Source organism: Balaenoptera borealis (assembly GCF_965194805.1).
Source record: "Balaenoptera borealis genome assembly, chromosome: X".
NCBI lineage: Eukaryota > Metazoa > Chordata > Mammalia > Artiodactyla > Balaenopteridae > Balaenoptera > Balaenoptera borealis.
Window position 1 is genome coordinate 100972812 of NC_138881.1, and position 27628 is coordinate 101000439.

At 36.8% G+C, this 27628-nt stretch overlaps 1 protein-coding gene across 4 annotated transcripts in view; it reads right to left on the bottom strand.

Annotated features, from left to right (window-relative positions):
- Positions 1 to 4047: 4047 nt before the first annotated feature.
- Positions 4048 to 27628, bottom strand: part of CUL4B (cullin 4B) — a 32811-nt gene continuing 9230 nt past the window's right edge. The window contains exons 4-21 of one of the 4 annotated variants that reach the window (XM_082377098.1): positions 24273 to 24376; positions 22856 to 22925; positions 22014 to 22087; positions 21051 to 21213; positions 20682 to 20771; positions 20299 to 20381; positions 19600 to 19667; positions 18551 to 18669; positions 17744 to 17936; positions 16317 to 16421; positions 15712 to 15822; positions 15171 to 15256; positions 13948 to 14055; positions 12960 to 13073; positions 12133 to 12238; positions 10846 to 11018; positions 8404 to 8556; positions 4048 to 5926 (exon numbers count right to left, since the gene is read on the bottom strand). In XM_082377098.1, the coding sequence (XP_082233224.1) occupies positions 5831 to 5926; positions 8404 to 8556; positions 10846 to 11018; positions 12133 to 12238; positions 12960 to 13073; positions 13948 to 14055; positions 15171 to 15256; positions 15712 to 15822; positions 16317 to 16421; positions 17744 to 17936; positions 18551 to 18669; positions 19600 to 19667; positions 20299 to 20381; positions 20682 to 20771; positions 21051 to 21213; positions 22014 to 22087; positions 22856 to 22925; positions 24273 to 24376 (2016 nt within the window). In that variant the 3' untranslated portion in view covers positions 4048 to 5830. Of the gene's footprint in view, positions 5927 to 8403; positions 8557 to 10845; positions 11019 to 12132; positions 12239 to 12959; positions 13074 to 13947; positions 14056 to 15164; positions 15257 to 15711; positions 15823 to 16316; positions 16422 to 17743; positions 17937 to 18550; positions 18670 to 19599; positions 19668 to 20298; positions 20382 to 20681; positions 20772 to 21050; positions 21214 to 22013; positions 22088 to 22855; positions 22926 to 24272; positions 24377 to 27628 lie in introns of all 4 variants that reach the window. The other 3 variants (XM_082377097.1, XM_082377100.1, XM_082377099.1) reach the window with 3 other exon arrangements.

Genomic DNA, 27628 nt, shown 5'->3' on the forward strand with positions numbered 1-27628 from the left:
TTTATATTGATTTCATGTTGAAACAAAAATACTTTGGCTATGATGGCTGTGATGATTAACTTCATGTGTCAAGTTAACCAGGACACAATGTATCCAGATATTTGGTCAAACACTATTTCAGGTGTTGTCTGTGAGGGTGTTTTTGGATGAGATTAATATTTGAATTGGTAGATTGAGTAAAGCAGATTGCCCTTCCTAATGTGGGTGGGCCTCATCCAATCATAGGCTTGAATCGAACAAAAAGGCTAACCCTCCCATGAGTGGGAATTTCCTCCTGCCTGACTGCTGTGGTGAGACATCAGTCTTTTTCTGCCTTTGAACTCCAACTGAAACAGCTCTTCTTGTGTCTCCAGTCTGCTGGTTTTTTGGACTGGAACTACACCATTGGCTCTACTGACTGCAGATCATGGGACTTCTCAATCTTCATTACTGTGTGAGCCAGTTCCTTAGGATAAACCTCTCTCTCTCTCTCCACACACACACACACACACACACACACACACACACACACACACACACACACACACTCACTACTTGTTCTATGTCTCTGGAGAACCTCAATAGATTGGGTTAAATAAAATATATTAAAATTATTTTCATGTTTATTTTTGGCTTTTTTAAGATGGCTACTAGAAAATGTAAAATTACACGTGGCTCACATTATATTTCTATCGGCCACTGATGATCTAACATATATAAGGAACTTCTGTAAAAAAAGAAACAAATTTATATCCCCCAAGTGCTTTAGATATTGGAATTAACTGATACAGGATACAAAGTTACTAGTGTAAGAAAAATATTTACTTAAAAGAAAGAACGACAAAAATGAGCAAGCAACAGCAGATTATCAAAATGACTAGGCAGATTTATATAAGAAGCAAATAAGACTTTTAGAAATAAAAAATATAAACTGTTGAACTTAAAAGTTTGGTGGATGAATTAAAGAGAAGGTTGGGCACTGAAGACAGAATTAGTTTATTGGAAAACAGTTCTAAAGAAATTACCAAGAATGCAGCCTTAGGGATGGAAAATATGAAAGAGAGATAGAGATAGAGGATAAAATAAGAAACTCTACATGTCTGACTTAGTTCCAAGCGGAGAAAAGAGAAAGAATGGAGGAGAGGCAATATTTGAAAAACAAAATAATGGTTGAGGGCTTCCCTGGTGGCGCAGTGGTTAAGAATCCGCCTGCCAATGCAGGGGACACGGGTTCGATCCCTGGTCTGGGAAGATCCCACATGCCGTGGAGCAACTAAGCCCACGTGCCACAACTACTGAGCCTGTGCTCTAGAGCCCGCGAGCCACAACTACTGAGCCCACGTGCCACAACTACTGAAGCCCACGCACCTAGAGCCCATGCTGCACAACAAGAGAAGCCACCGCAATGAGAAGCCCGCACACTGCAACCAAGAGTAGCCCCGGTTCCCCGCAACTAGAGAAAGCCCACGTGCAGCAACGAAGACCCAACATAGCCAAAAATAAAATAAATAATAAAAATAAATACATTTTAAAAAAACAGTAAAAAAAAAAGATGTTATGGAACCAGCTTTTAACTTGGAGGAAGGGACAAAAAAACAAAAAAAGAAAAATAAAATAAAGTAGAGGGAGGGGACATGAGACGAGGAAATGTAGCTCTAGAGGGAGTGTGGCCCTGCAAACACCTTGATTTCAGGCCAGTAAAGCTGATTTCTGACTTCTGGCCTCTAGAAATGTGAGAGAATTAATTTCTGTTGTTTTAAGCCACTACATTTGTGGTAATTTGTTACAGCAGCCACAGGAATCTAATGTACCTACTATGGCTAGAAACTTCCCTAAGTGTTTGAGATACATCAATGAACAAAACAAAGGTCTCTGCCCTAATGGAGCTTAAACTCTACACTAGCGGAGTAAACAGACAATATGCCGTTAAGTATCGTTAACAAGTAAATTGCATAGTATGTAAAAGGTAACAAATGATATGTAAAAAAGGAAAAAGAGCAGGGTGAGTGTGGAATCGGTAGTGTACGTGTGGTGGCATTGGTGGGCAAGTTGAAATTTTAAATAGAATGGCTATGGTAAGCTTCACTGAGAAGGTGGTGTTTGAGCAAAGACTAATGTTTTAATTTGTGGTGTTCATTTTTAAAAAGAGGACAAAACTAAAACATTGGACAACAACACTGTGTTAAGTTGGGGGAGAGGTGATCAGTATTAAAGTGTTTTAACATCTTTATATTAATTGGGAGGAAAATTTAGATATTTTTGACTTTGTTAAGCATACATGCTAACATATCAAGGGTAATCAGTAAAAGAATAGAAATAGAATATATAACTTCCAAATAAGTAGTGGGGAAAATGGAATAAAAAACAAAACTCAATATATAGTTTTTAAAGCTGAGAAAGGAGAAAAAGCAAAGAAAATTAGAAGAGATAAAGAGCAACCCGTAAGATGTTAGAAACAAATGCAAATGGATATAATTTTCCAGTTAAAGGACAGAAATTGTCTTCAACTACACCTCAATAAAAAAATAAATGTATATTATGAAAAAAATGACAGAAATTGTCAGATTAGGGGAAAGATGGGAAAATCCATCTAATATGGAAGAGACACACCTAAAATATAAGAATATAAGAAAAGGCTGTTAAGCAATGAAGAGATGTACCAAGCAAATACTAGACAAAAGTCTGGGTAGTTATTTTAAGACAAAATACTAAAACTGACTCAAGAAGAAATAGAAAATCTGAAAAAAACTATTAAGAGATTGAATCAATAATCAAAAATCTCCCCATAAAAGAAAGCCCAGGACCAGATAGCTTTGTGAATTCTAGTAAATATTTAAAGAACTAACACCAATCCTTCTCAACTTAAATCTAGACTAGTTTCATACTGACTTTACAAAACTACTTGACTTTGAGGATTTGGATAAAACAATGTTTCTACTTGTGCTTGATTTTTCTAAAAGAGAACATTTAAGAATAAATACTCACCTTGAGGATTCCTGGGAATCATCCGTTACCATACCTTCCCCTCCACATTTCTACAGCATTACCATCAAACCACCACAAAAATTAAAGAGAAACTTAAAAAATAACAAAATTGACAACTGTGAATTCATTAAAGAAATCATTAGGAAGAAGATGTTAAGTTCTGTGGTTTTATAATATTCTTACAATATTTGAATTTTAAAGATCTTCTCCAGAAACTTTTTTTAAATAAAAGTTTTATTGGAGAAAAATAGAACCACCACGTACACAGGGAAAAGAGCACAAAAATTCAACTGATACAGAACTGAAAGTCACAATTATCCAATGTTGTTTGCGATTACTTCTCAATTTCTTAAACAGCTTCCCTCAATTTGTTTAATAGTCTCACCAATTTTTCAGCTGAAATAGCATCAAGTTTTCAAAAAATTAAGAGCCTCAGGGAAGGGACCAGCTTTCAAGATAACAAAGGTAACACCAAGAGTCTCCTAATGGTACCAATTCTACCTAAAAATTCATTAAGAGTAATTATCGAGTCTGGTGGAACAGTCTACGTATCTCACAGACCATCAGGGATGAGTTAGAACACTGACTTAGATGGTCCAGTATGGAGAGAGGGCAAACAAAATAGCTGCATTTCCTTGTCAGATAAGCTCAGTTAAGGAAACCAGGGAGGCTCTAAGAAAATACAGGCAATGGCTGCTCAAAAATAGTTAGGAAGGCATTCTAAATACCACATACTGTTGGACAACAGTATGTTAAGTTTGATGCAATTATCAAGAAAACAGGCAACTTTTTAAAAAAAATAGCTGGTCACAGTTCTTTGAGAACTCAAGAAAACAATCAATAGCAAACACAAGAGCCAAAAGTCTCAGTTGAGGGTTAGGACCTAGGTATTCTTCTTAATGGTTCCAAATAGTCAAGGAAATACACTGTTGCAAAAAAGCATTAAAGCAGTTCTGATTTTTTAAAAAATCAAAACAAAATTTCTGCTTTTCCTCCAAGATCAATTCCCTTCAAAGCTTCAAGGAAAAACAAACAAGGAAGCAAAACAGAACCCCAAACCCAAAAACAAAAGACCACTGATGGTAAAAGAGAAGACTTTTACTCACATTATCAATTTGAAGAACAATACTTTTGCTATTTTCTATGTATGAACAATCCTAGGACATTCCCCTGAAAAGTAGGTGTCCAGTGGCTATGAGAACTCTTTATCTTCAAGCAATTTTGAAAGGAATAAGATCAGCATAATACAGAATTTGAAATTCCCAACTAGGGGGTGTATGGGGGAAATGAGGAAGGATCTAGTTCTATCTAGGGCTTTAGGAAGTTAAAATAAGGATGATAGGAAATGCTTATATGCCAACAAAAAGGAGAGTTGAGGTGCTTCCAAAAAAAACCTTTGGAGGTATTTGTAGTGAGGTGGATGGAGTTAGAGTCTGTCATACAGAGTGAAGTAAGTCAGAAAGAGAAAAACAAATACAGCATGCTAACACATATATATGGAATCTAAGAAAAAAAAAAAAGGTCATGAAGAACCTAGTGGCAAGACGGGAATAAAGACACAGACCTACTAGAGAATGGACTTGAGGATATGGGGAGGGGGAGGGGTAAGATGTGACAGGGTGAGAGAGTGGCATGGACATATATACACCACCAAATGTAAAATAGATAGCTAGTGGGAAGCAGCCGCATAGCACAGGGAGATCAGCTCTGTGCTTTGTGACCACCTAGAGGGGTGGGATAGGGAGGGTGGGAGGGAGGGAGACGCAAGAGGGAAGAGATATGGGAACATATGTATATGTATAACTGATTCACTTTGTTATAAAGCAGAAACTAACACACCATTGTAAAGCAATTATACTCCAATAAAGATGTTAAAAAAAAAAAAACTTTGGTAGAGAAAATAGGAATGCTAAGTCCCAGGAAGCCTGTAACAATCTACAATTGGTCCAAGTTAAAGACAAAACTGTCCAAACAACATTAAAGTCTAAAGGAAGTTGAAAACTAGTTTATGAATTTTTGCTCTTGTAAAAAGTTACAAAACACGTGGGTTTTGGTCTCTTTTGCGACGTTCATATTATATTCATTTTTAATATGAAGAAAGAGTTGGATTTTTCTCTCCTACCATGTTCTTCTAGTACAACTGACCAGCAATTTTCTATTTCAGCTATTTTTATAAGTACCTGTTAATCAGCACAGTAAACTCAGGGCTGAACCATATACACACATCCCATGGGAACATTTTAGGATGTGTGTATACAAGACTATGTAAGCAACTGTCCCTCTGCTTGAAAACTTGTTTCCAAATAAAATTTTTAAAAACATCCCTTTCAGTGTAACAGAACATTACTTAGTAAAATATCAATAGCTATGACAACTTATTTTTCTCTTCAAGGGAAATCACAAAACAGGTGAACAACCAAGTCCAGGGTGGTTTTTCTATTTGATAAATACATCCAGAACTCTGTACAGTAAATAAAGTTTGCATGCAGTTTAAGTATCTTTAAATGACATTTTAAGCAAATAAACCTTTTGCTTCATAATTAATGGTGTATAAGAACCCCCCTCCTCTTTTTTTAATAGCCATAGGGACCTCTTCCCCAGTTCCAAATAGGAATCATGAAGACCAGGTACTTTCTTAAGAGTTTTCTGCACATCATACTAAATAACATGCAAAGAGTTCAACAACATTCTTCTTAAAGGTAAGTATTACTCTTTAAATGGGCATGTTAACCACTGAAAAGTCACTCAACTATTTCCATTACACTGCTTCATTTGGTCATTGGTAGTATAAAAGAAGTCAAATAATAACAGGTTAGTTTATCCACTGGCTACTGCTTATGACACCAAATGCTCCAAGGCCAACATTTTATGCAATATAATTGTACTGGTTTGGATTTTCTTTATCTCTTTCCATGTAGTCCCGGTCAATTAAAGATTCTATTCTCTTCTTAAGATCAGCAGGCTGTAAGAGAAGGCAAATTTTCAGTGCAAAGCTCATAATCACTGGCTCAAGCCCATTTACCAATACCCCATGAAAAAAAAAAAGAACAGTTTTGACTCATTGATTTAATGTATTTAATCTCCTTAATATTTAATTTTTATTTTTAAAATCTTAGTATTTTTTAATTTTTATTTTTTAAATCTCCTTGATTTTTTAAAGAGGAAAGTATAATGAAAATAAACCAGGTTAAAAAATGTTTTTAGGGCTTCCCTGGTGGCGCAGTGGTTGAGAATCTGCCTGCCAATGCAGGAGACACGGGTTCGTGCCCTGGTCTGGGAGGATCCCACGTGCCGCAGAGCAACTGGGCCCGTGAGCCGCAATTGCTGAGCCTGCGCATCTGGAGCCTGTGCTCCGCAACAAGAGGGGCCGCGATAGTGAGAGGCCCGCGCACCGCGATGAAGAGTGGCCCCCGCTTGCCACAACTGGAGAAAGCCCTCGCACAGAAACGAAGACCCAACACAGCCATAAATAAATAAAAATAAAAATTATTAAAATGCTGCTAGGTTTTCTTTAAAAAAAAATGTTTTTACACTATACATACACTGTCACATCTTATCATATTATTTATTTATCTGTTTATCTATTTATCTACCTATCTATCTATCTATCTATATCTATCTATCTGGCTGTGCTGGGTCTTAGTTGCGGCAGCACGAGGGGTCTTTGTTGCTGCGGGCGGGATCTTTACTTGTGGCATGTGGGATCTAGTTCCCTCACCAGGGATGGAACCCGGGCCCCCTGCACTGGGAGCAGGGAGTCTTAGCCACTGGACCACCAGGGAAGTCCCCTGTCATACTGTTATACAATACTTTACTTTTCTATTTTAAAGGGGTCTTCTAAGAACCAGCTATTCTCTGCACAAATACAAAAGACTACCATAACTTCACAAAAGGAACACATTATAGTTTAAGGAAACAGAACACTATTTAGTTTTGCCAAGATAGTTTGAGAAAATAAGTAGACCCTAAATTTGGACAAAAGCTGGTTCTCAAAGTCAGGTTGCATTTTTATAAATTAAATTAAAAATGTACTATGGAAATCACTATTTAAAAGAATACTACAACAAATGGTTTGATAAGTGAAGTATCATCTCATAATTCAGATCTTCGTATTTCAGGTTTAAGGTTTAACTGTTACCCGCTATAAATGATTTGAATTTTTGAATCCTACTTGTTGAAAAATCATTGAGAAAGCTTATAGCTTGTTCTCATGATTGCATTCTTAGCTCTTGGGTAACAAAATTCCACTGTCTTTTGTATCTAGCCTATAAAGAGAATATAATCTTGCTTGCTAACAGTTTTTCAGATTGTGTAAAATGGCTACTTGATCAAGAAAGGTAAAGAGGGAAAGTAGTTTGATGGGGCAGCCAAAATTTCACCAAAGTTTGAATTCCAAGATTTGAAAATCAAAATGACTTTCTCTTAATTATGGTGAAAGACCTAGAATATCAGCACAATATTTATTACAGTGATCCTCTACCTTCCCTAGCTAGCTAGCATCAGTGATCTCTCTGGCTAGAGGTGAAATGATTGTTAAGGCAGAATATGAGGGTGAGAGTGTGGTAATGAGGAGGCAGTATTAGGTTTGGAGGAGAGAGAAAGCCTACCTTATTAGCAGTGACAGCTAATGAGCACTTATGTGCCAGGCCCAGTGCTAAGTTTTTACATATATTATCTCATTTAAGCTTCACAATAATCCTACGAGATAAGTACTATTATCATCTCCATTTTACAAAAGAGGAAACAAGCTCAAAAGGTGAAATGACTTACCTAGGCCCAAAGCTCATGAGAACCCTAACAGCCAAGAGTCTATCCAAACTTTACCAAGTGTTTATCATCACAAGAGTTTGGGAATCTTCTAAAACATGAGATACAGTCCAGTACAACACCACATTGTCTAAGGCGCTTTATTACTGGGCATTTATAACGGAACATGTCCATGTGACGACTAATTTGTTTGCCAGAACTACCGCTAAGCTTTAAAAAAGATGCCTAATGATTACTAGTTATCTGTATAGTTTTTAATGGACACTTACACAAGCTAACTAAACAGATTTAACTTAATTAAAATAACCAAATCTGTCAAATAGCTAGGTATTTCAAGGAGAAAAAGGAAATAAAAATAACAAGGAAGCTCAAAAAAATAAAGTGAATAAACTTGAAAATTTCAAAGACTCACTTAGCAGCTAAACTTTCAGGTATAGGAGCTTTTATAAATTGTTTTCCCCTTTTGTCACAACTGCCCACATATGCCAACAAAGGTTTTTTTGGAATCATATATATGAGCATAAGAAATGAAAACTTTTGTCCCTCCAAATGGTCTTGAGGTTTTATTCTATGTTTGTAAGATTTGTGTCTGAAAAATCTAATTTTTATATATAATAAACTCAATATTTTTTATATATAAGCAGCTCAATAATAAAACACAGAAGTACCTACCTTTACTGGAAATTTCAACTGGTTGTACACTTCTGAAACAAGAAGATTGTGGCTAAGTGTCTTTCTCATCTTCATAATTCGAACAATTGCAGCATCAATTTGATACTGTCTGTCTTGAAATACTCTTTCTGTGGTGCTTGCTTGTTCCTCAACCTAACAAAAAAGTTTTAAACTTAGGAACTGTACCTGAAGTGAAACTTGATTACTTATACAAATTGTACATTTTAGGGACATGATACAGTTAATGCTTTAAATATACTGAACTATCAAAAGAAACCTTATAAATACAGACAAGGACAGAAAAAACCCTACAAACATAACTCCTACCTGTCCTAATGTCCTATATCAATGAAGTAACGCCAATATTAGTTAATAGAAAAATACCATCTTTGAGCTGCTTTTCTAGAAAGAGAGACAGCTGATGCAGAATTTATCATTTTCTTTTACTCTCTTCTCAAAATCTTAATGTGTCACAAGAGGTTATTGACCAGATTTCTGTATGACATTAGCTTATCTGTAAAAGTGACTGATTCTGACATCTGACTCAAAGTATGATACCAACCAGCTAAGCTAACCAGTGTCAAACTTTTTTTTTTTAACTTTTTATTTTATTGTATTTTATTTTTTGGCTGCCTTGGGTTTTCGTTGCTGCGCAGGCTTTCTGTAGTTGTGGCGAGTGGGCGCTGCTCTTCGTTGTAGTGTGTGGGCTTCTCATTGTGGTGGCTTCTCTTGTTGTGGAGCATGGGCTCCAGGAGCGCAGGCTTCAGTAGTTGCGGCTCGCGGGCTCTAGAGCACAGGCTCAGTAGTTGTGGTGCACGGGCTTCGTTGCTCCGCGGCATGTGGGATCTTCCCAGACCAGGGATCGAACCCGTGTCCCCTGCATTGGCAGGCGGATTCTTAACCACTGTGCCACCAGGGAAGTCCCAAATTTTTTTTCATTAATTTTTATTTTGTAATATATAAATCAGAAACGCACAGTTAAAAAAAGTCAGTTAACCAATTCTAATGCTAAACGAAGAATGTTCCTCTTTAGCACCTAAATTAAAAGAGTAGTTTGGGCTTTTTTTTTTTTGCCTCATCACTCGGCATGCGGGATCTTTATTCCCCCCATCAAACCTGTGCCCTCTGCGGTGGAAGCACGGAGTCTTAACCAATGGATTGCCTGGGAAGTCCCTAGTTTGGGCTTTTTGCAGTTAGTTTCTTTCTGATACAGCACACGTTTTAAAATAACACAGTAATCTAAGGGAATATCACGCCTTTGATGTGAATGTTAACGAGACGAGACAGGAACTTGTTTGCGACCTTGACTTCTATCCCTATTATAAAACTTTTTCTCAAATACTGCATTAAACCTTGTTGGAATTGAAACCAACTGGTTTCAGGAAATGCTGCAGTTGTTGGTTTCCTTAATAAAAGTCTCTTACAAATTCAAATGGTAAAAACAAACAAAATATTCACTGTTGATCAAAGAAACACTAACTAAACCTTCCAATTTTTCACCAAGCAAGCTGGCAAAGATTAAAAAAAGAAAATATAATCTTTAGTGCTGGCAAGGGCACAGTAAGACAGGCACTCACATTAGACAGTGTAAATTGGTCCAATCTTTCTAGAACACAAAATGGCATAATGTATTAAGACTCTTAAAATGTTCACACTCTTTAACCCAAAAAATCTACTTCCATGATAAATTTGTAAGGAAAGGATAAGAGAGATTAAGATTTAGGTACAGAGATGTATCTTGCTGTTTTATTTACAATACTAAGAAGTTATGAATTTAAGTGCCCAACAATGGACATTGGCTGAATAAATTATTATAGCTGTGTAAAAGAATATTGTGTGGCCATCTGCCATTTTATAAAGATGCTTAATGGCATGGAAAAATTCTAAAGACTTGGGGCTTCCCTGGTAGCACAGTGGTTAAGAATCTGCCTGCCAATGCAGGGGACACAGGTTCGAGCCCTGGTCCGGGAAGATCCCACATGCCGTGGAGGAACTAAGCCCATGCACCACAACTACTGAGCCCGCGTGCTACAACTACTGAAGCTCGCGCACCTAGAGCCCGTGCTCCGCAACAAGAGAAGCCACCGCAATGAGAAGCCTGCGCACTGCAATGAAGAGTAGCCCCCACTCGCCACAACTAGAGAATGCTCGCGCGCAGCAACGAAGACCCAACGCAGCCTAAAATAAATAAATTTAAAAAAATTCTAAAGTCTTATGTTAAACACACAAAAAGCAGGATATAAAACTATCAGGCCCAATTGTGTACACCCCCGCCCCCTCAAAACCTACAAAATCAAATACTGAAATACACTGAGCTAGATATAGGCATAGATAATGTTAATGTTAGTGGTAGTATTCTAGGCTAAAATCTTCTTTATAAATCTTTATTATGAACAAATATAATTCCAGTACATTAGAATGAGGAGAATGCAAAAGAAATACCGTTTCTTTCATCTGAATTTGATTGATCTTTATCCTGAAAAGTTTGTGCTTGAAATCATCATTACAAATGAACTTGTCACCATCTTCGATATCTTTACCCTTTGGATTTTTCGCCAGAACTCTAGCTTTGCCACAAGCCAATGACTGCAGTGTTCTTCTTAACTCTCCATCCTCTGAAGAAGAAAGAGTGGCTTAGTTATTTGTTACTTGTTACTAACTCATCAACACGCACAGCTACATTCAACCTCAATCTAGCTTCTACCCCACCCATCTATTAAAACTGTTTCCTTTTTTCCCCAAGATCATGAACAACTTCCTCTTTGTCCTATCCAATGGCTTTTTTCCTGGTCATCCTCTAAAGGCTTCAATTATCATTCCAAGTGGATAACCACCACATCTTCAGAAATGACATCTCATTTTCCCCAGTCCTACATTTAAAGGATACCTCCAGCTGGCTCTTTTACTATCATCAATTTCAGTATGTCCAACATTTTATTCATCATCTTCCCCATAAAACTGTCTTCTTTCCAATTGTTAGTTATGAAGCTACCAACCTCCTCTGGTGAGAAACCCTGGAATCATCTTTTAACTCTTTCCTCTCCTTCATCCTCCACATATCTAGTAGTTGCTTCCTTAGAGATGCTTCGTCTCTCTTCTCATTGGCCTCATTCTAGTCTAAGCTCGTTATCACTTTACGCCTGAATTATCCCATTAGCTTCTGGACTGGAATCTCTTCATCCTTCAAGCTGCCCTACTATCTATTGATTATAGGCAAGCTGCCCAAGTAAGTCACTTCCAATATGTCACACACTTGAGATCCTACAATGTATGTTTCACTTGCTAGATTTGTAAGGCTCTCCATATCTTACCTATCTAACTTTGTATCTCACTACTCTATGCTGCAGTTAAACTTTTTATGACTCCTGCCCACACTGTGCTCATTCCTTCCTCCACGCCTTTTCTCACGGTATTTCCTCTTGCAACATATGCCTTCTCCCTAACTTAAATCTGAAGGCCCAGCTCAAGTCCTACCTCCTTCATGAAGGCTTTCCCAGTTGTGCCAGTCCACAGTTATCTCTTGCTTCACTGAACACCTAACACACTCTGTCAGCACCACAGATTGGTATTTATTGGTCGTGAAATTAAGTGTCATTTCTCCCTTTCCCCATGGTTATAAGTGCTGAGGAGGGGGATTATCCCTTTATAGTCCCCCAGAGCTCTTAACCAAGTGGAGTGCACATAGTGGACACCGACTAATGCATGCTAATCAAACGATTCAACACATACCTATTCCGGTAGCCTGCTTGATCTCTTCTAAACTGAACTCCTCTCCCTCATTAAACATTAGCAGCACCAGTGTTTGAAAAAGAGAGACCTGGAGTTCCTTTTTACCCTGTTGGAGAAACAACAGTGTTTAGCCATCATTTTTTTAAAAAAATGCATGAAAATTAATCAAATAACTAATCTCTTACTGGAAAAGCATTTTTCAATTAGTGGATTTAGAAACTCGGATTAACATTATCCAGAAAAGCCGGTATGTTCAGTGTAGGGTTTAGGTGTGATCCTACCTAAAATAGGAGGAAGGATTGGGTGACCTTTCTACAGGTCTTTTTTTAAGCCTTATAATTAAAACAACAAAGTAATGAAAATTAATAACTCGGTTTTATGTGTCATTACAGATATTTATCATGAGCAACAAGAAATCACTATTTCAATGCATTTTCAACTTGTCTGATTCAGATTAGTCATGAAAAGCTGTAGGATTTTTTGAAATTAGATATGAGAACTGTTCCCCTTAACGCCCACTCTATTCTCTAGCTCCCAGCAACAAGAAAAGAAGTTTCCTGTCAAGAAGTGGCAGCGTGAATTTTGCATCCACAGGTGGGGAAAGGGTGTGGGAGAAAAGGGTTATTGGTTTTGGTTTTGCAGCAGGGCCCAATCAACTGTGGAAAAGACCACATTCTTATAATATACACAGGGCTGTGACAAGCTATCACTATCTCATGCAGATATTTAGGACAAATTTGTAAAACACCTTAAACCTTCAAATTAAGAGGGATGACCTCAATATCAAAGATGAAGGTGAAAACTAAGTTTGGGGAACATCCACTTACCTCTTTAAATTCTGCCTTTAGCACACAGTGTCCTAGGGTTGACTGCCATTGAAGTTTCCTGCCACTATGTTTGCCTAGATAAAAGGTCTTGAAAATCTCCTGAAGTTTTACCATCTACAATAAATAAAACAAAGCTTTATTTAAGCTCTGTATCCAATATCACGTTCACCACTTTTTATATTTACCTCATATGTAAAAATTTCTGGAAGTTTTAAAGACTATACAGAGCAAGTCCACTGATCACTTTGATGTAAGGTAATAACCACCAAATCTAATGGCATTAATCAGTCTTTACACTCTCTGATCTGTCTGCAACATTTTATCATCCCCTCTTTTGAAACATTCATCTCCAATGTCTTCGGTGTCTCTGCAACATGCTGGTTCCTTTATCTCACTATTGCTTCTTCATTGGATTCCTTCACAGGTACCTCTTCCTACCACCTACCAAATGTGATCCTTTTTCAAAGTTCTGCCTTAGGCCTGTTCTTCCTGTTTCCACATTCTCCCTCTTAATGAGGGAGATCTGCTCCTTGGGCTTCCATGATTATCTCCATGGAGGACTCTCAGTATCTATCTCTCTAGCCTTAACCCTTTTCTAAGCTTCAGTCCTGGGTTAAGACATTTCCCCAGGAGTTAGGATGGATTTACTCAAGCATCTATCACTCAGCAGTCCAACCCCCAGGTGATATACGGGCAAGAATTTTTGAGAGCCGGGCAGAGTGATGGGTACAACCTGGGGAACTGAAGGAAGAGTCAAGGAAATTGGCCCTGAACTCAGAAACTTGGCATCTTTAGCTATGCTCTAATGATATGAAGTACAAGAGTAATATAAATAAAAGAATAAAGTGTTAAAAACAGTTGACATTTGGTGGTGGTGTGCTTACTGACAACAAACTTTTAAAAAAGTACATATTTTTCAATGATAAGCAAAATAGAAATGTCATGTATTTCTACGCTTATAACTCAAGTCCTAAACAGCAACTCTTACCTCTGGTGGTAAATGAACTTCCATAGGCACATATGTTGGCCAATAACCCATCGTCAGGATATTCACAGTTAATTCAATATTCCCAGGTACATTCTGGTTCTGCATATACTACAATAAGAACAACACACACTGAGATCTTAAAAAATAAAAGTGCATACATTTCATGCCATAATAATGACCCATTTAAGAAGTTCCCCATTACAAAACTACATGTGAATACTGACGATCTTTAAAATAAAAGGCAACTATTAAAAGGACTATAAATGAAGCCTATATTAAGTGCACTAGAAAAGTACACTGGATAACATTTTGCTACAATGGCACACAAAGATCACATGACTCTGTTAGAGGCATTAACGACTTAAATAAATAATTTCTCACATACGACCGGGCTGTTAAAGGATTTCTTCTCCATTCTTTTCCCCATACCACCTGCAGTCCCCATCTCTGGAGACCCCTATGTGGCTTGGAAAACCTGGCAGCAACCCCCATTCCTCACCCCACCAGCCAGCCCAAGTCTCCGGTTTTTCACTTGCTCCACTGCCTGTTTGCAGGGGGTGACCTGAAATGGGGAAGGAAGAAGGGGAAAGGGCAAAGCAAATAAACCCTATTCTGTAGCTACTACAGGACCCATGATCCTACTGACCCTGATCTTTCTCTTGAGTCTTCCACTCTCATTTCCCACCGTAGCAATATAGTGGTAAAGAAGTCATTATTAAAACCCCAGGAGAGGAAAATCTACTTTGCTATCACTATTACCTATAATCTCAAATATTTCAAAACCAGCTTCTACCAACACCTGCAAAACTATGGATCTAGCTTTTCATTCCCAATGTCCCTAAAGGCCTTATACAACCACTCTATCACTTCTCCTCCCTCCCCACCACCAGCTTTGAACATGCAACTCACCAACAGTGATTAGATGCTAGAAGCCCTGTTCTCACTAGCTACAGCTTTTCTTGTCCTTATTTCTGTTCAATACATTTTATTTCTATTTTTGTGTTATCTTGGGTGTATACTGAGAATAAATTTTGAAGTAGGTCAAATATACTTACATTTCATTTGTGATTTTTTTCCTCTACTGTGACTATCATCTAAGTTGCTATGAAGTATTTATAACAAATACATGTTTCTATTTATCCTCTTCAGTACAAACCAAAGTAAGGAGATAACTAAATACATTTAAGTTGGAGGAATTAAGTAAGAGTTTAACTCACTTTTACCTGTTTGAACTGAATCATGATGTCTTTAGAAAGTTCCATGTCTTTAAACATTCCTTCAAGTTTACTGGTGAAAGCAGCTCCACATTCTATTAAAGATGTTTGTACATTTACAGTATTTTAAAGTGGTAAAAACACAGAATTTAGAATTGAAAACATGAAATATAAAACTTACTTTAGCATGAAATATGATCTGTAACTATTCATAAGAACAAAAAAAATCCTTACCCCAAAGTGTATGCCCCACTAATTCAGAGTCAAATCTTTAATCCTGTAGTAACCTTATCTACTATTTAGGCATAAGATAAATGGGAAACTTTTATACAAATAATAAAAGAATAATGCTTTATTTAAAAAAAAAATCACAACAGCTCTGGATATGTAAATAGGTTGGAAACCTAATGAGCTTACTCAATTTACGTTTTTATCATACGAACATACAATGATTGACAAAAGAGGCAACTGACTGAAAGAGTAAAAATTAAGCTAACATTTTCTCTCAGAAATCAAAGAAGAAAAGGAACAGAAAGAATGACAAACATACCATGTTTAAGTTTGGACAGCATTGATTTTTCAGCATCCACAGATGCACTCTTCCCAACTAACAGGCGCTTGGCTAAATCTTTCTTATAGAAGGCCTCAAAAACATCCTTGCCTATGTTAAATAATAAAACACAACTCTCATAATACTCCAATATAAGGTTTTGACAAAATTGACTCAAAGTGCTTAATAAATCGCACCATTACTCCAAGTTATTTAAATTTATAGATTTTATCCAAGTTTGCTAAATGCAAGAAACATTAGAGGTAGATTTTTGTGCCAAACCTTTCAAAAGTTCTTTGCTGTAAAGAATTAAGACTGAATTAACTTTTCTTTAGAAAAGCTTTAGTCAACTAGTAGCTTTAGCATCAATACTCTAGAGATTAAAATAAGTAGCAAAATTCAAGGCTCTTAATAGTGGAAAAGTCAAAGCACAAGGCAATTAAGTAACATTCCTCAAGTACCCCAATAAATTAAATGCAAGGAATGTAACAGAATTTTAAATAGCTAACCCCCAAATAAATATACCTTCTAGGCTGGTTATACTTGCTAGTTTCTCTGTTGAGTGCTTTGTTTTAAAAGAAAAATATTAAAACAAAAATACATACCATAGATAAATCTAAATATAATCATAATCTTATCCAACATTTTCTCAAGTTCTTCATCTGTAGCTTCTTTGTTGCCTGCGCGAAGCTTTGAATCTACATACTTAGCTAAAATGGGGGGAAAGTTTGTTGTTTAGTGATCATGGGTATCCATGAGGTACTGGTCACTATAAATACCAAATAGGAGTATGATATACTGACATTTTCAATGTTTCACATGTATACATGCATTTTTAAAACAGTCTCCAAAGTCAGGGAGATCAAGTGACTTGTTCAATGTCACAGAGCTAAAAAATACAAGAGCCTCAACTCAAACCCAAGTCTTCTGGCTCTACATCTAACATACTTTCTACCATACTGATGCTTACTAAAATGGGATATGTGGGATATGGGTACCCCGGGGGTGGGGGGTGTATACAGCCCTGTGCTGGGGTCATCAAAGCCGTTGAAAGACACGGCACATCTTCTGGAGTATTCACTTTACACTGATGGTAGGCAATCTTAAACCCTTTTCTATTAAAACAAACCAGATACATTACAGAGTAGGAAGCAAATTTTGCAAAAATTTTAAGGGTTAAGTAGTAAACCAACAAAATTTCATCCTTTTGGGACTTCCCTGGTGGCGCAGTGGTTAAGAATCCACCTGCCAATGCAGGGGACACGGGTTCGATCCCTGGTCTGGGAAGATCCCACATGCCGCGGAGCCACTAAGCCCGTGTGCCACAACTACTGAGCTGACGTGCCACAACTACTGAAGCCCGCGCGCCTAGAGCCCATGCTCCGCAACAAGAGAAGCCACCGCAATGAGAAGCCCACGCACCGCAATGAAGAGTAACCCCCGCTCGCCACAACTAGAGAAAGCCCGCGCGCAGCAACGAAGACCCAACGCAGCCAAAAATTAAAAAAAAGAAAAAATTTTATCCTTTTGGCGAAGGACCTTCTCAGCTACCTCCTCCTCGACATTAAGGGGTACCCAGGTGGGAGAAACTGAGAACTGAAGTATACCACACCTTTTACTCTAAATGAGCCCAGATTATTAGGTTTATTTTCATCCTGGACATTCTACCTTTCTCACTGGCAACTGTAATTTTGTGCTATCCTTTCCTGTAGCCCTATGTGTGGGCCTCAAGAAATGGCACCCTGCCTCACCTCTAAATTGCAGGAGGTTTGTAAAACAGCTATCAAGCTTTTTATAAATAAAAGTAAATAGGGTCTTACAAAGAAAGACCATGTTTGACATGTGGGTTTTGAGATATTCTTTAGCATGAAGGACTTATTCCTTGCATCCAGCTTCTTAGAAACCACCAAGCATGCAACTCCAAATAAATTAGGTGTTAATATACAAAACCTTGTCAAAATTTCAGGTTAACTGGAATTTTATGAGTAAAAGAAGAACATTAAAGAACCGGGAAAAGGGACTGGAGAAATACCTATAAGTTCAGCAGGTTTGTTTGGTCTTTTGTTAATGAATGTTTCAAATGCTTCTTTCATGGCGTTGATAAATTTTTCATTCTTCAGGAAACAGATATCAATTATATGGTCAACCTTATCTTTAAAATCCAGCAATTCTTGAACCATGGTTTTATCCTTTTCAGGATTAATTACAATAGTGCTACCAAATGCCTAAAGAAACAAAAATGACTTTTTATTAGAATTTAATTATCTGCAATGAAAACAATCCCCCAAATCATATTTTAAATAGATACACATACTTTAAAATCTCAAAAAATTAAAATAAAATAAAGCTGGCTTTGAAGTCAAGACAATAAAAAAATAAAGTTATAAAACATCCAGACTGATACCATTCATCTATAGTCATAAAATAAGTAATGGCCACTGGCTATATAATATCATAATGGGGCATTATTGTAGAAGTCTCTAGGGTCTTTTTCCTACTTTTAAAGAAGTCGGGTTGAATTTTTAAAAAACAGCAATCTGCCTTCAGTGTAAGATCAAAGAAAGCAAAGAAATTTGGATCCAAAAAAAGCCCTCTTCCTTCTTCCACATTCACTGCTATAATTATTGGAGCTAGAAATCACATCAGACATCAAGAAGAGAACTGTTTTATTGCTAATTTGCCACACAGCTATCATTCTCAGGTTGACTGTTCTCAAAATGCCCATTACTTAAAATAAAAAAAAAGGATCTAACAAATAAGAAATTCTTGCTGATATGTACTCTAGATGTATAGATTATAAGCCATGAGAGAGAAAAAAAAAACAGGTTAATGTTAATACCTTAATGTATTCAATCCATTGCTGCAAGAGAACCTGAACGCCACCTCGAACTCTACTGAAGAGCTGATACAGGAGAGATAAATCTTGAATTCGGTTTTCATCAAGGAGGTTATTCAAACCTGAATTTTGAAACATTTGGTATTAAAAAAGTGAACAAAAATGTCAGATATTTTAATGAAAAATAAGTTATTGTGATACTGGTCTGAATTATGACTAGCCTGTGATTTTAATATAAAGATGTGCTTTGAATTAAACTCAAAGAAACAATCACCTTTCCAAGTGAAAACTAACTATAGGAAACTTTACTTTATATAAAAACAAAAATTGTGTAATGGTTTGTACCATTTAGCATAGTAGATGAGATGTATAAACCAACTTATAAAAATTGGTTTACATAAATACACATTATAAATACCTCATATGTGCAATAGCCACATATTTGCATTAGTATACACATATATATATTTCAGAGTATTGGATATGGCCTGTGGTATATCAAAAACCATGCATCAATAGGCCAAGTTTAAATGAAGTTCTAAAGTATTTGACTTTCAGAATGAAATAAAAGTGTAACTGCATTAATGTACTAAAATACCTTAAACAAAAGAAAAGATGGCTGGAGAGAAAGGTAAGACTTTTTTGCCTATTTGTAGCATTGTCAAAGTAAAATTCAGGGTATACTCATACATCACTTAGGATTAATAGAAATGCTTGGTTTTATATGCTAGAAACAAAAACATTTTAGTGCAAAAAGGAACGCATTTCCTTATTACTGCAGTCTTAAAAATTAAATCAAGAATCCCCCAATTCCCACTGTTTCTTTACTGGAGTTGGTAGTCTCCTCTCATCTCACTCCCTGTACCTTTAAGTTAAGGAAACAGGCACCTCTTGAAAGTTTACTGTGATGAATAGGGAAAAGGGGTTGTGTCCCGCCTCAGAAATGCAGCCACACGCTACCAAACTTTTAAAAGGGCAATCTTTAAAAATTTTTCTACTTGTTTGCTGCTACCATTTTAAAAGTAATCTCTTATTTGTAAATTACCAAATACCTTTCTGAAGAATCGCTGTTAAGTGTTCACCTAGAAGTTGTTTTTCCACAGTAGCAATTAATGACTTTCTACAAGGAAAAAAAAAGTTTAGAATTATTGACTTTGACTTTGCTGAAAATTTATAGTCTCTCCTGGGGGGGGGGAGTCAAATAGCTCATTATATGTTAATTTCAATATTCCTATTCCTATGTATAAATTTATTGTGCTCAGAGTTACTCTACTTTATGCCTAGAAGGAAAACATTGCATATTTCAGAATTTTGTTACATCACGAAATAAATATTTTAAGGGTCTTGCTATGGCTGGCTTTGCCCAAATTTCTCTGCTTTCACTAGGAAAGTAAAGAATTTATCTGTGCTGCTTACAGGAACTCCTTGGCTGGTAATATTTAGGAAAGCACAGAAATACTTTCTCCTATGAACACCCACTGAATTTTAATCAGCCTGAAGATTTCAAAGATCACATCAGCTTGTAATACTATTTTTTAATTACATCCTAAACATAGACAACCAATTATCAAATCCTTGATTAAATCTAATTAAGTAGGGAAAATAACTCGAAGGTTGCATTATGAAAACAATTGTTAAAGACTCAAGACACCTGAAAATAGTTACTAACAACATGTTTGGGGATGCCCAAAGTGCCTTAAGTGACTCAAAAACACAGGTTAAGGCTATTAGGCTGAGCATGTAATACTTACTGGGTGGTCTGATCTAAGTAAGTAATAAGTCTGTCTGCTTCTTCTTCTAGACGTTTGTTAACATGATGAAGATATTCAGGAACCTACAAAGATAGTTTTTTATATTATTGTTTTCCTCCCCATAAATCATTCAGAAAATGTCAAGTCCAAAAGATCCTGGGAGCAGCCCTGTCAAATGTGACAGGGTTGAATCATATGTAAAATTATAGGTAGAGTTTACGATCCAGAATTCTGGCCTTTAAGAAGAGAGAAAAGAAAGGAGCACCTAAGTGAGAGAAAAGCAGCATAATGTTGGGAAGATAAATGCAAAGGGCAGCTTATGTTCAATAAAGTAGGGTCTATTGTGAGACACAGTGGATTTATTAATCATGATTTTTAAATACCTCTCTTTCCTGCATTAATTTTTGGCCTTCGGCTGCGTAGAGTCGGTTAGTTTCTTCCAAAAATCGTTGTTCAAAAGAATCCTGATAAATCTGGGAAGGGGTAACAAAATAAAGGAGTTCAATTATCCAGTAAATGTTTATTGAATGCCCTTAATGGGAACAGCACTATGAGTTTGGTTTTTATTTTTTTGGTCATGCCTCGCAGCTTCTGGGATCTTAGTTCCCCAACTAGGGATCGAACCTGGGTCCTCAGCAGTGAGAGCAGGGAGTCCTAACCACTGGACCGCCAGGGAATTCCCTGAGCTTGCTTTTTAAACATCAAATTAGGGATAGCAATCAGCTCTGTAGTAAGTGAAGTAGTTGACTTACTTGCAAATCAGAGAGCATGCTTAAAAGGCTTCGGAGTAAACTTCTATCAATTGCTTCACCATTCCTTTCCCTCTCAATCAAAAGAAGAATGCCATCAATTGTCTTATTCTGGACTTTCTGATCACTTATAATATGAGCCCTAAATAACTCCAGTCCCATATCCCTAAAATAAAAAATATATATAATCTAAATTAATTGACGACAACACCACTTCTGGAGAGGCTTGCTTAACTTCTCACCACATGTTAATTAGGGTTCCAGGCTTTGAAGCAGCAATTGTAAAAGTATAAAATCCACACATTTAATTTTAAATAACATTATTAGATTAAAGCATACAGGAAACTCATTTTGTCTTTAATGAAAGCTGAAGCTAAATTCCCATCTTCCTCCATAACTAAGTTTTATTGTATTATTTTCTTTGGTAGATTTCTTCCTTGGTCAAATCAAGAGACAAAATTAGTTCAAAGCTATAAAATGGTCTTCACTGTACTGGTAATGAAGGCTTAATTGCTCATTTGTCATCTGGCTTCAGTACTCAAAAATCAGTAAACTCTGATAATTGCTGTAGGTAGATGCTAGGCACATGGTGGGGGGAAGAGCTCATTATACTCTTCTGTTTTTGTGTATACATGGAATTTTCCACAATAATGTTAAAAGATAATGAGTGAACTCTTGATCAGCAACAAAATGATGCACACTCAGACAATCCAGAGCAAACTTTAGTCCCCTTGGCTAACAAAGAAACTTCTTCATAAGTTATTATATGCCCAGGGAATGTTAGCGATCTCCAATATTAGCATAGGCAAAACATAATTAACAAGGTAAAACTGCTATAAACAGAAGTCTAGAAGCCAAATATGAGTTTTTAGGAGAATATTCACAGTATCACTCTCTATTAGTGTAATTAAGATTTGACTATGATTTGTTACAAATCTTTTCATAATTTTTTTCTGGTATCCTTACCAAATGGAGGGTAGCATTGAATTTTGAAGAACGTAAGTCCTATCCAGAAACAAAAAAATGCTCCTGATCATGATCTGCCAATGAAAAAAAGAAATCAAACAATTTTTTATATTTTGTGAAGCTTAAATATTTTATAAAATAAGATTGCAGGGTTTACTTGTATATATACTAGACTACTAGGATCAAACATACAGATAAACACATCTACCTGAGAATATGCCCACACCATTTTTATTAAACTATTAATAAACCTTAATTCTTGCTGCAGTTTCCAGAAAAAAAAGAAGACACTTAAAATGGTCTATGACTTCTTTGCAATCTGAGAAGCAACTAAAAATAAAAACAGAATCAAGGGGCATACGATTTTTCCTCAGCAACAGTCCTCAGGGTGAAACTGCCTTAAACTGTATACGTGGGATTTTGGGTGGGTGGGATGGATTTTAAGATTTTTAATTTGCAGAATATAAGGTTTAAAATAATACCAGATTAGGGAAAAAGGAAAAGGTTGTGATCCGAATAAGCTAAAATGCAGAACCATCAGGCACCTTCACAAGTAACCAAATAGCGAGTGGGATAGCCATCAAAACTGACAGGCAAAATGTAACTTTTTTAATGAGATAAATACTTTTTGCTTACGTGTTACAAAAATAAAAATGATCATAAGGTGCAAGTCATTCTAAAATACTGGTTTACCTGTAACTTGCAGTTTTAAAATAGAAAACTCAACCAAAATTAGTTTCAGTCCCCCCATTGCAAAGCTTTTAAAACTAGCATTCCTGTATTTGAAGAAACTTATTTTAACTACAATATTTAGCTGAAATGTAATGCTTTTTCCATCTTACCATTTGTCTGCAATGGTTTTGCCAACATCTATCGATCTTCTTTAGAAAAAGAACACTATCCAATGAATCCGTGAGATATACGTTAAGGATATTTTAAAAGTGCTTAGTACAAGTAATATATGCAACGTAAGAGCACATTTGTCTTAAATACGGAATGCCCTACGTACTAAATGAAACTAAACAGCACTTAATTATGAAACAAAATGCTACTTCTTAAACTGTAAAAACATGTTAGATCCCACTAAAAAAAAAATACCTCTAAAAACAAGTCTTAGTGGGACTTCCCTGGTGGCATAGTGGTTAAGAATCCACCTGCCAATGTAGGGTACACGGGTTCGATCCCTGATCCGGGAAGATCCCACATGCCGTGGAGCAACTAAGCCCGTGCACCACAACTACTGAGCTTGCGCTCTAGAGCCCGCATGCCACAACTACTGAAGCCTGCGTGCCACAACTACTGAAGCCCGCGTGCCTAGAGTCCATGCTCTGCAACAAGAGAAGCCACCGCAATGAGAAGCCCGAGCACCGCAATGAAGAGTAGCCCCCGCTTGCCACAACTAGAGAAAGCCTGCACGCAGCAACAAAGACCCAAAGCAGCAAAAAAAAAAAAAAAAAAAAACCCAAACAAAAAAACTGTCTTTAAAAAAAACAAAACAAACAAACAAACAAAAAAAACAAGTCTTAGGGGACTTCCCTGGAGGTCCAGTGGTTAAGACTCTGCACTTCCACTGCAGGGGGCACAGGTTCAATCCCCCGTCGGGAAACTAAGATCCTGAAAGCCACTAGGCCAGAACAACAAAAAACAAGTCTTAGACATAACTGAGCATTGCGTTTTCAGTTTATTATTTCCCAATTATCTTTCCTCAAAAAGAGTAAAGACATAAACACATTTTATTTATTTACATTAATAGTACAATGTAGGGCTTCCCTGGTGGTGCAGTGGTTGAGAATCTGCCTGCTAATGCAGGGGACGCAGGTTCGAGCCCTGGTCTGGGAGGATCCCACATGCCACGGAGCAACTAGGCCCGTGAGCCACAACTACTGAGCCTGCGCGTCTGGAGCCTGTGCTCCGCAACAAGAGAGGCCGCGATAGTGAGAGGCCCGCGCACCGCGATGAAGAGTGGCCCCCGCTTGCCACAACTAGAGAAAGCCCTCGCACAGAAACGAAGACCCAACATAGCAATCAATCAATCAATCAATAAATAAATAAATCTTTAAAAAAAAAATAGTACAATGTAGATTTGGACCCTAATTAGAGATAAAAAGTCAAATTTTGCATCTTCTTACTCTAGAGGCAAGATGAACAAAAAATAAATCTACAAAACACAGGCATTCCATTTTAAGCTGGGTTTAAAAGTGAGGGACAGAGAGGTAGGGATAGATGAAAATACAAGGTTTTTTGTTTTTAAAAGGATATTCTCTGAACTGATGAATTTGTGCTTTGATGTGATCTTCACAAATCTGTCTCAGCTGTTTGTACAAGTTTGCAGAAATCTTGTAAGAACAGAGATTTTCCACAGCCTGCAAAATTAAACACATACTTTCTTACGGAGTGAATGGGGCGGGGAGGGGGGATTTCTTGATTACTTACATCAAATTCCTATTATTTGTTATTTCTACCATGTCGGCTTATTAAAAAGGATTATTCGTCCATTTAAAACACAAGGTAAAATAGCAAAATATCAACATGGGTAGTGAACTTTTTTCATAACCAGTGTACTATACCAACCCCCACACACACAAATTAATACATTTATTGTGGCAGTACAGGTTAAGGATGGAGGGAATCAAGCCAAATTCTCACCTTGTGAAGACCAATTTGTAACAACTGCTACATATAAATTGTCTTGTTCTTAAAAATGTTAATTGTTTTCATAAGCAGAATTCCATTTTGAGTTTGAAAATAATTTCACCAATTGTTTATTAGATGGGTTGGGTGGTCCAACCACCACTGAAATAAAATTTATTTATACTTTCTTTGGTTTTCCTGAACAGAGCAATGCAGAATTTATTGCTAGCAGTATTATAATGAGTATGATATAATTATACACAAGGATTTTTCTCCAACATTGCAGCTTAAGAATATTTAAATAAATAGAGGTTTTAAAATTTGCACAATGGAATAAACGTTAATTACTAAAGAAATACTGAATTTTTACTTCATTCTAATAGTTGAATTGGTCTTTTATACTCAGATCCCAAAAGGACAAACTTGAGATTTCAGTGAGTTTCTTCTTATGTGCATGAAAAGACTTTCAAATTTAATCCAACAGGCATGGTAAAACTCTTTGGATGAACTCTGATATAATCTACAATTCCAACTAGTAATGACTTAAGTATAACACCAGGATTTTTTTCTCACCACAACAGAAGGCAAAAATTCCATTATAATTGACTCTAAGGGACCATCCAAGTCCTGTTGGTTGGAGTGGAATTTTATAAATATGTAGTTGGAAGTCATATTCCCAGCATGCAGGTCCAGCAAATAAACTAGCAAATGAAAAGAAAGCCTAAAGGAAACCACTTATACCAAAGGAGGAAAGGCACTACACCTTACCAGGAAACAGCAGACCACTTAGATATAGCAGCTAAGGAGGAATAAGAAGGCTAAGTCTCTGCTGGCCACCACTTTCCATGGGGCCTTGGGTCAGGCCACAAATGCCTAAGGGTGTGTTTATGTTTATTTCATGTGCCTGACTGGTTCACGTTAGTCCTCTATGGACTCTCTCCCTTCCTCCTTTAGTAGTCTTCTCATTGTATCTTGGTGTTCTTTTTGAGTGACTAATTTTCTCAGCATTTCTCGTTTTCCTGCTTAGATTCTTTGTATTTTACCTTCTCCACATTTCCCACCTGCAGTACTTTTCCGAGTCCTCCTTCACCATTCCCTTCTGCTCTGTTACTCTTTCTTCCATATATTAGTTCTCATCACATCTATTTATCTTCTTACACAAGATACCATATTCCCTTACTACTCAGCTAGGTTCCACTTCTTCCAATAAGCTTTCCTTAATTGCCTTGGCTACCAGTGACTCATTTGGCACTATCACCAATCATACGACACTGACTTGTCCCTGAGTCAATACTGTATCTCTTAATGTGTATAACCTGTCCCCCAACTCTCTTTAATGACAGAAAGAGACCATGTGCTCATGTACCTATATGTTCTTTAATACTTTTTGGGCTTTGAACCAGGTGAATATAGTAAATATTCAAAAAACTAATGTACCTATAACTAGCAATGTGTCCTGCACACAGAAGGGGCTTACAGCATAAGGAGAAAACTGGTCAGAAAACATATAATTACAATACACTGTGTTGGGTGCTATGATGGAGATAAGATAGAGGTGAGGTCCCTAACCCAATCTTTAGGGCAGAGGTAAGTCAGGAAAGGCTTCCAGAGCACAAGTAAAGAGGTGGAGTCCCAAAGACCCAGGGGGAAATAGATAAAGAACTTATGGGAATAGTGAGAAATAAGAGAATTAAGCTGGTCTTCATATGCATACAGCTTCACCTGTGTTTAGTTGGAGAGTGGTTTAAGATATGAGAAGCAACAACAGAAGGAAAGGAAAAGGCAGGAGGATCTAAGGTGAGTTTTGAAGGTCAAGATGGAAAAGAACATCCTGCTTCTCTAATTTAGCCTTGACTGCTTAACATATAGACCAGATTTAGTAATTTCCATTCCTTAAGAACTTTTCCATCAAGCTCTTCAGGTACCATTATGGAGAAATCCCATAAGTGGTATAAAAAAATACAAAGGACTGAATGGTGTGGTGCATGGTCTACTATCATTTATGTAAAAAAAAAAAAAAGAAAATTAATTTAAAAAACCTCCACACAGTTGTTTTTACACACATGAACCATTTCTGGAATGATACCCCCAATTATGTTTGTCGAGAGGGGAATTAGCTGGGGGAGCAGGGTTGGAGGATGGAGTGGAAGTGAAACTTTTTACTACATGCTCTGTAATACTTTTGGGACTTTGAATCAGATGAATATACTAACTATTCAAAAAACTTCAGTACTTGCCTCCCCCAATAAAACCCTATCTTCCCCACCACCGTACTTTTTAGCATGGCATTCAAGGCTCAATATTACCATTATTTTACTCTCATGTCTGTCTATAATCTTCCATACACCCCGTGATCTAAATACTCTGCTTTGCTCAATTTCAAGCAAGGTTTGTTTGGAGCAATCATGTGTGCCTAAAACAGTGGCTTCCAAAAGTTTTTGACAAGCCACAGTAAGAAATACATTTTATGTCACAATCCATTATACATAAAATTTATGTAATTGAAACAAAATCTTCATGAAACTGTACTTACCATTACTATGTGTGATGTACTCCGATATTTTCTATTTTACCTTTTTTAAAAAATGCTGGTCACAAACTACTAATTTCATGAACCTACTAAAATATAAGTGCCTTAGGGGCAAGGACTAAGTGATCTCTATATGCCCATGGCATTTGTCCAGCTGTGCACACAGTAAGCAGTCACGCAGTCACTGATTCAACAAGAATGGGGTGTTTACTAAGTACTCTGTCCTGTTAGGTGCTGGGATAGAAACATGAATAAGTGTTAAATCACTACTGAGGAGCTTGAGGTAAACTCTATTTTATTCCAGATCTTTGAAAAGCACTTTTAGAAATGTATCATTTTACATTTCACTAAACACTCTGGAAATCCCTGGAAGTTTGATCTGGTATAATTATTACTAATATAACCTTGTTTCACAGGTAACTATTTGTATTAAACATTCTGGATAATTCTAGAA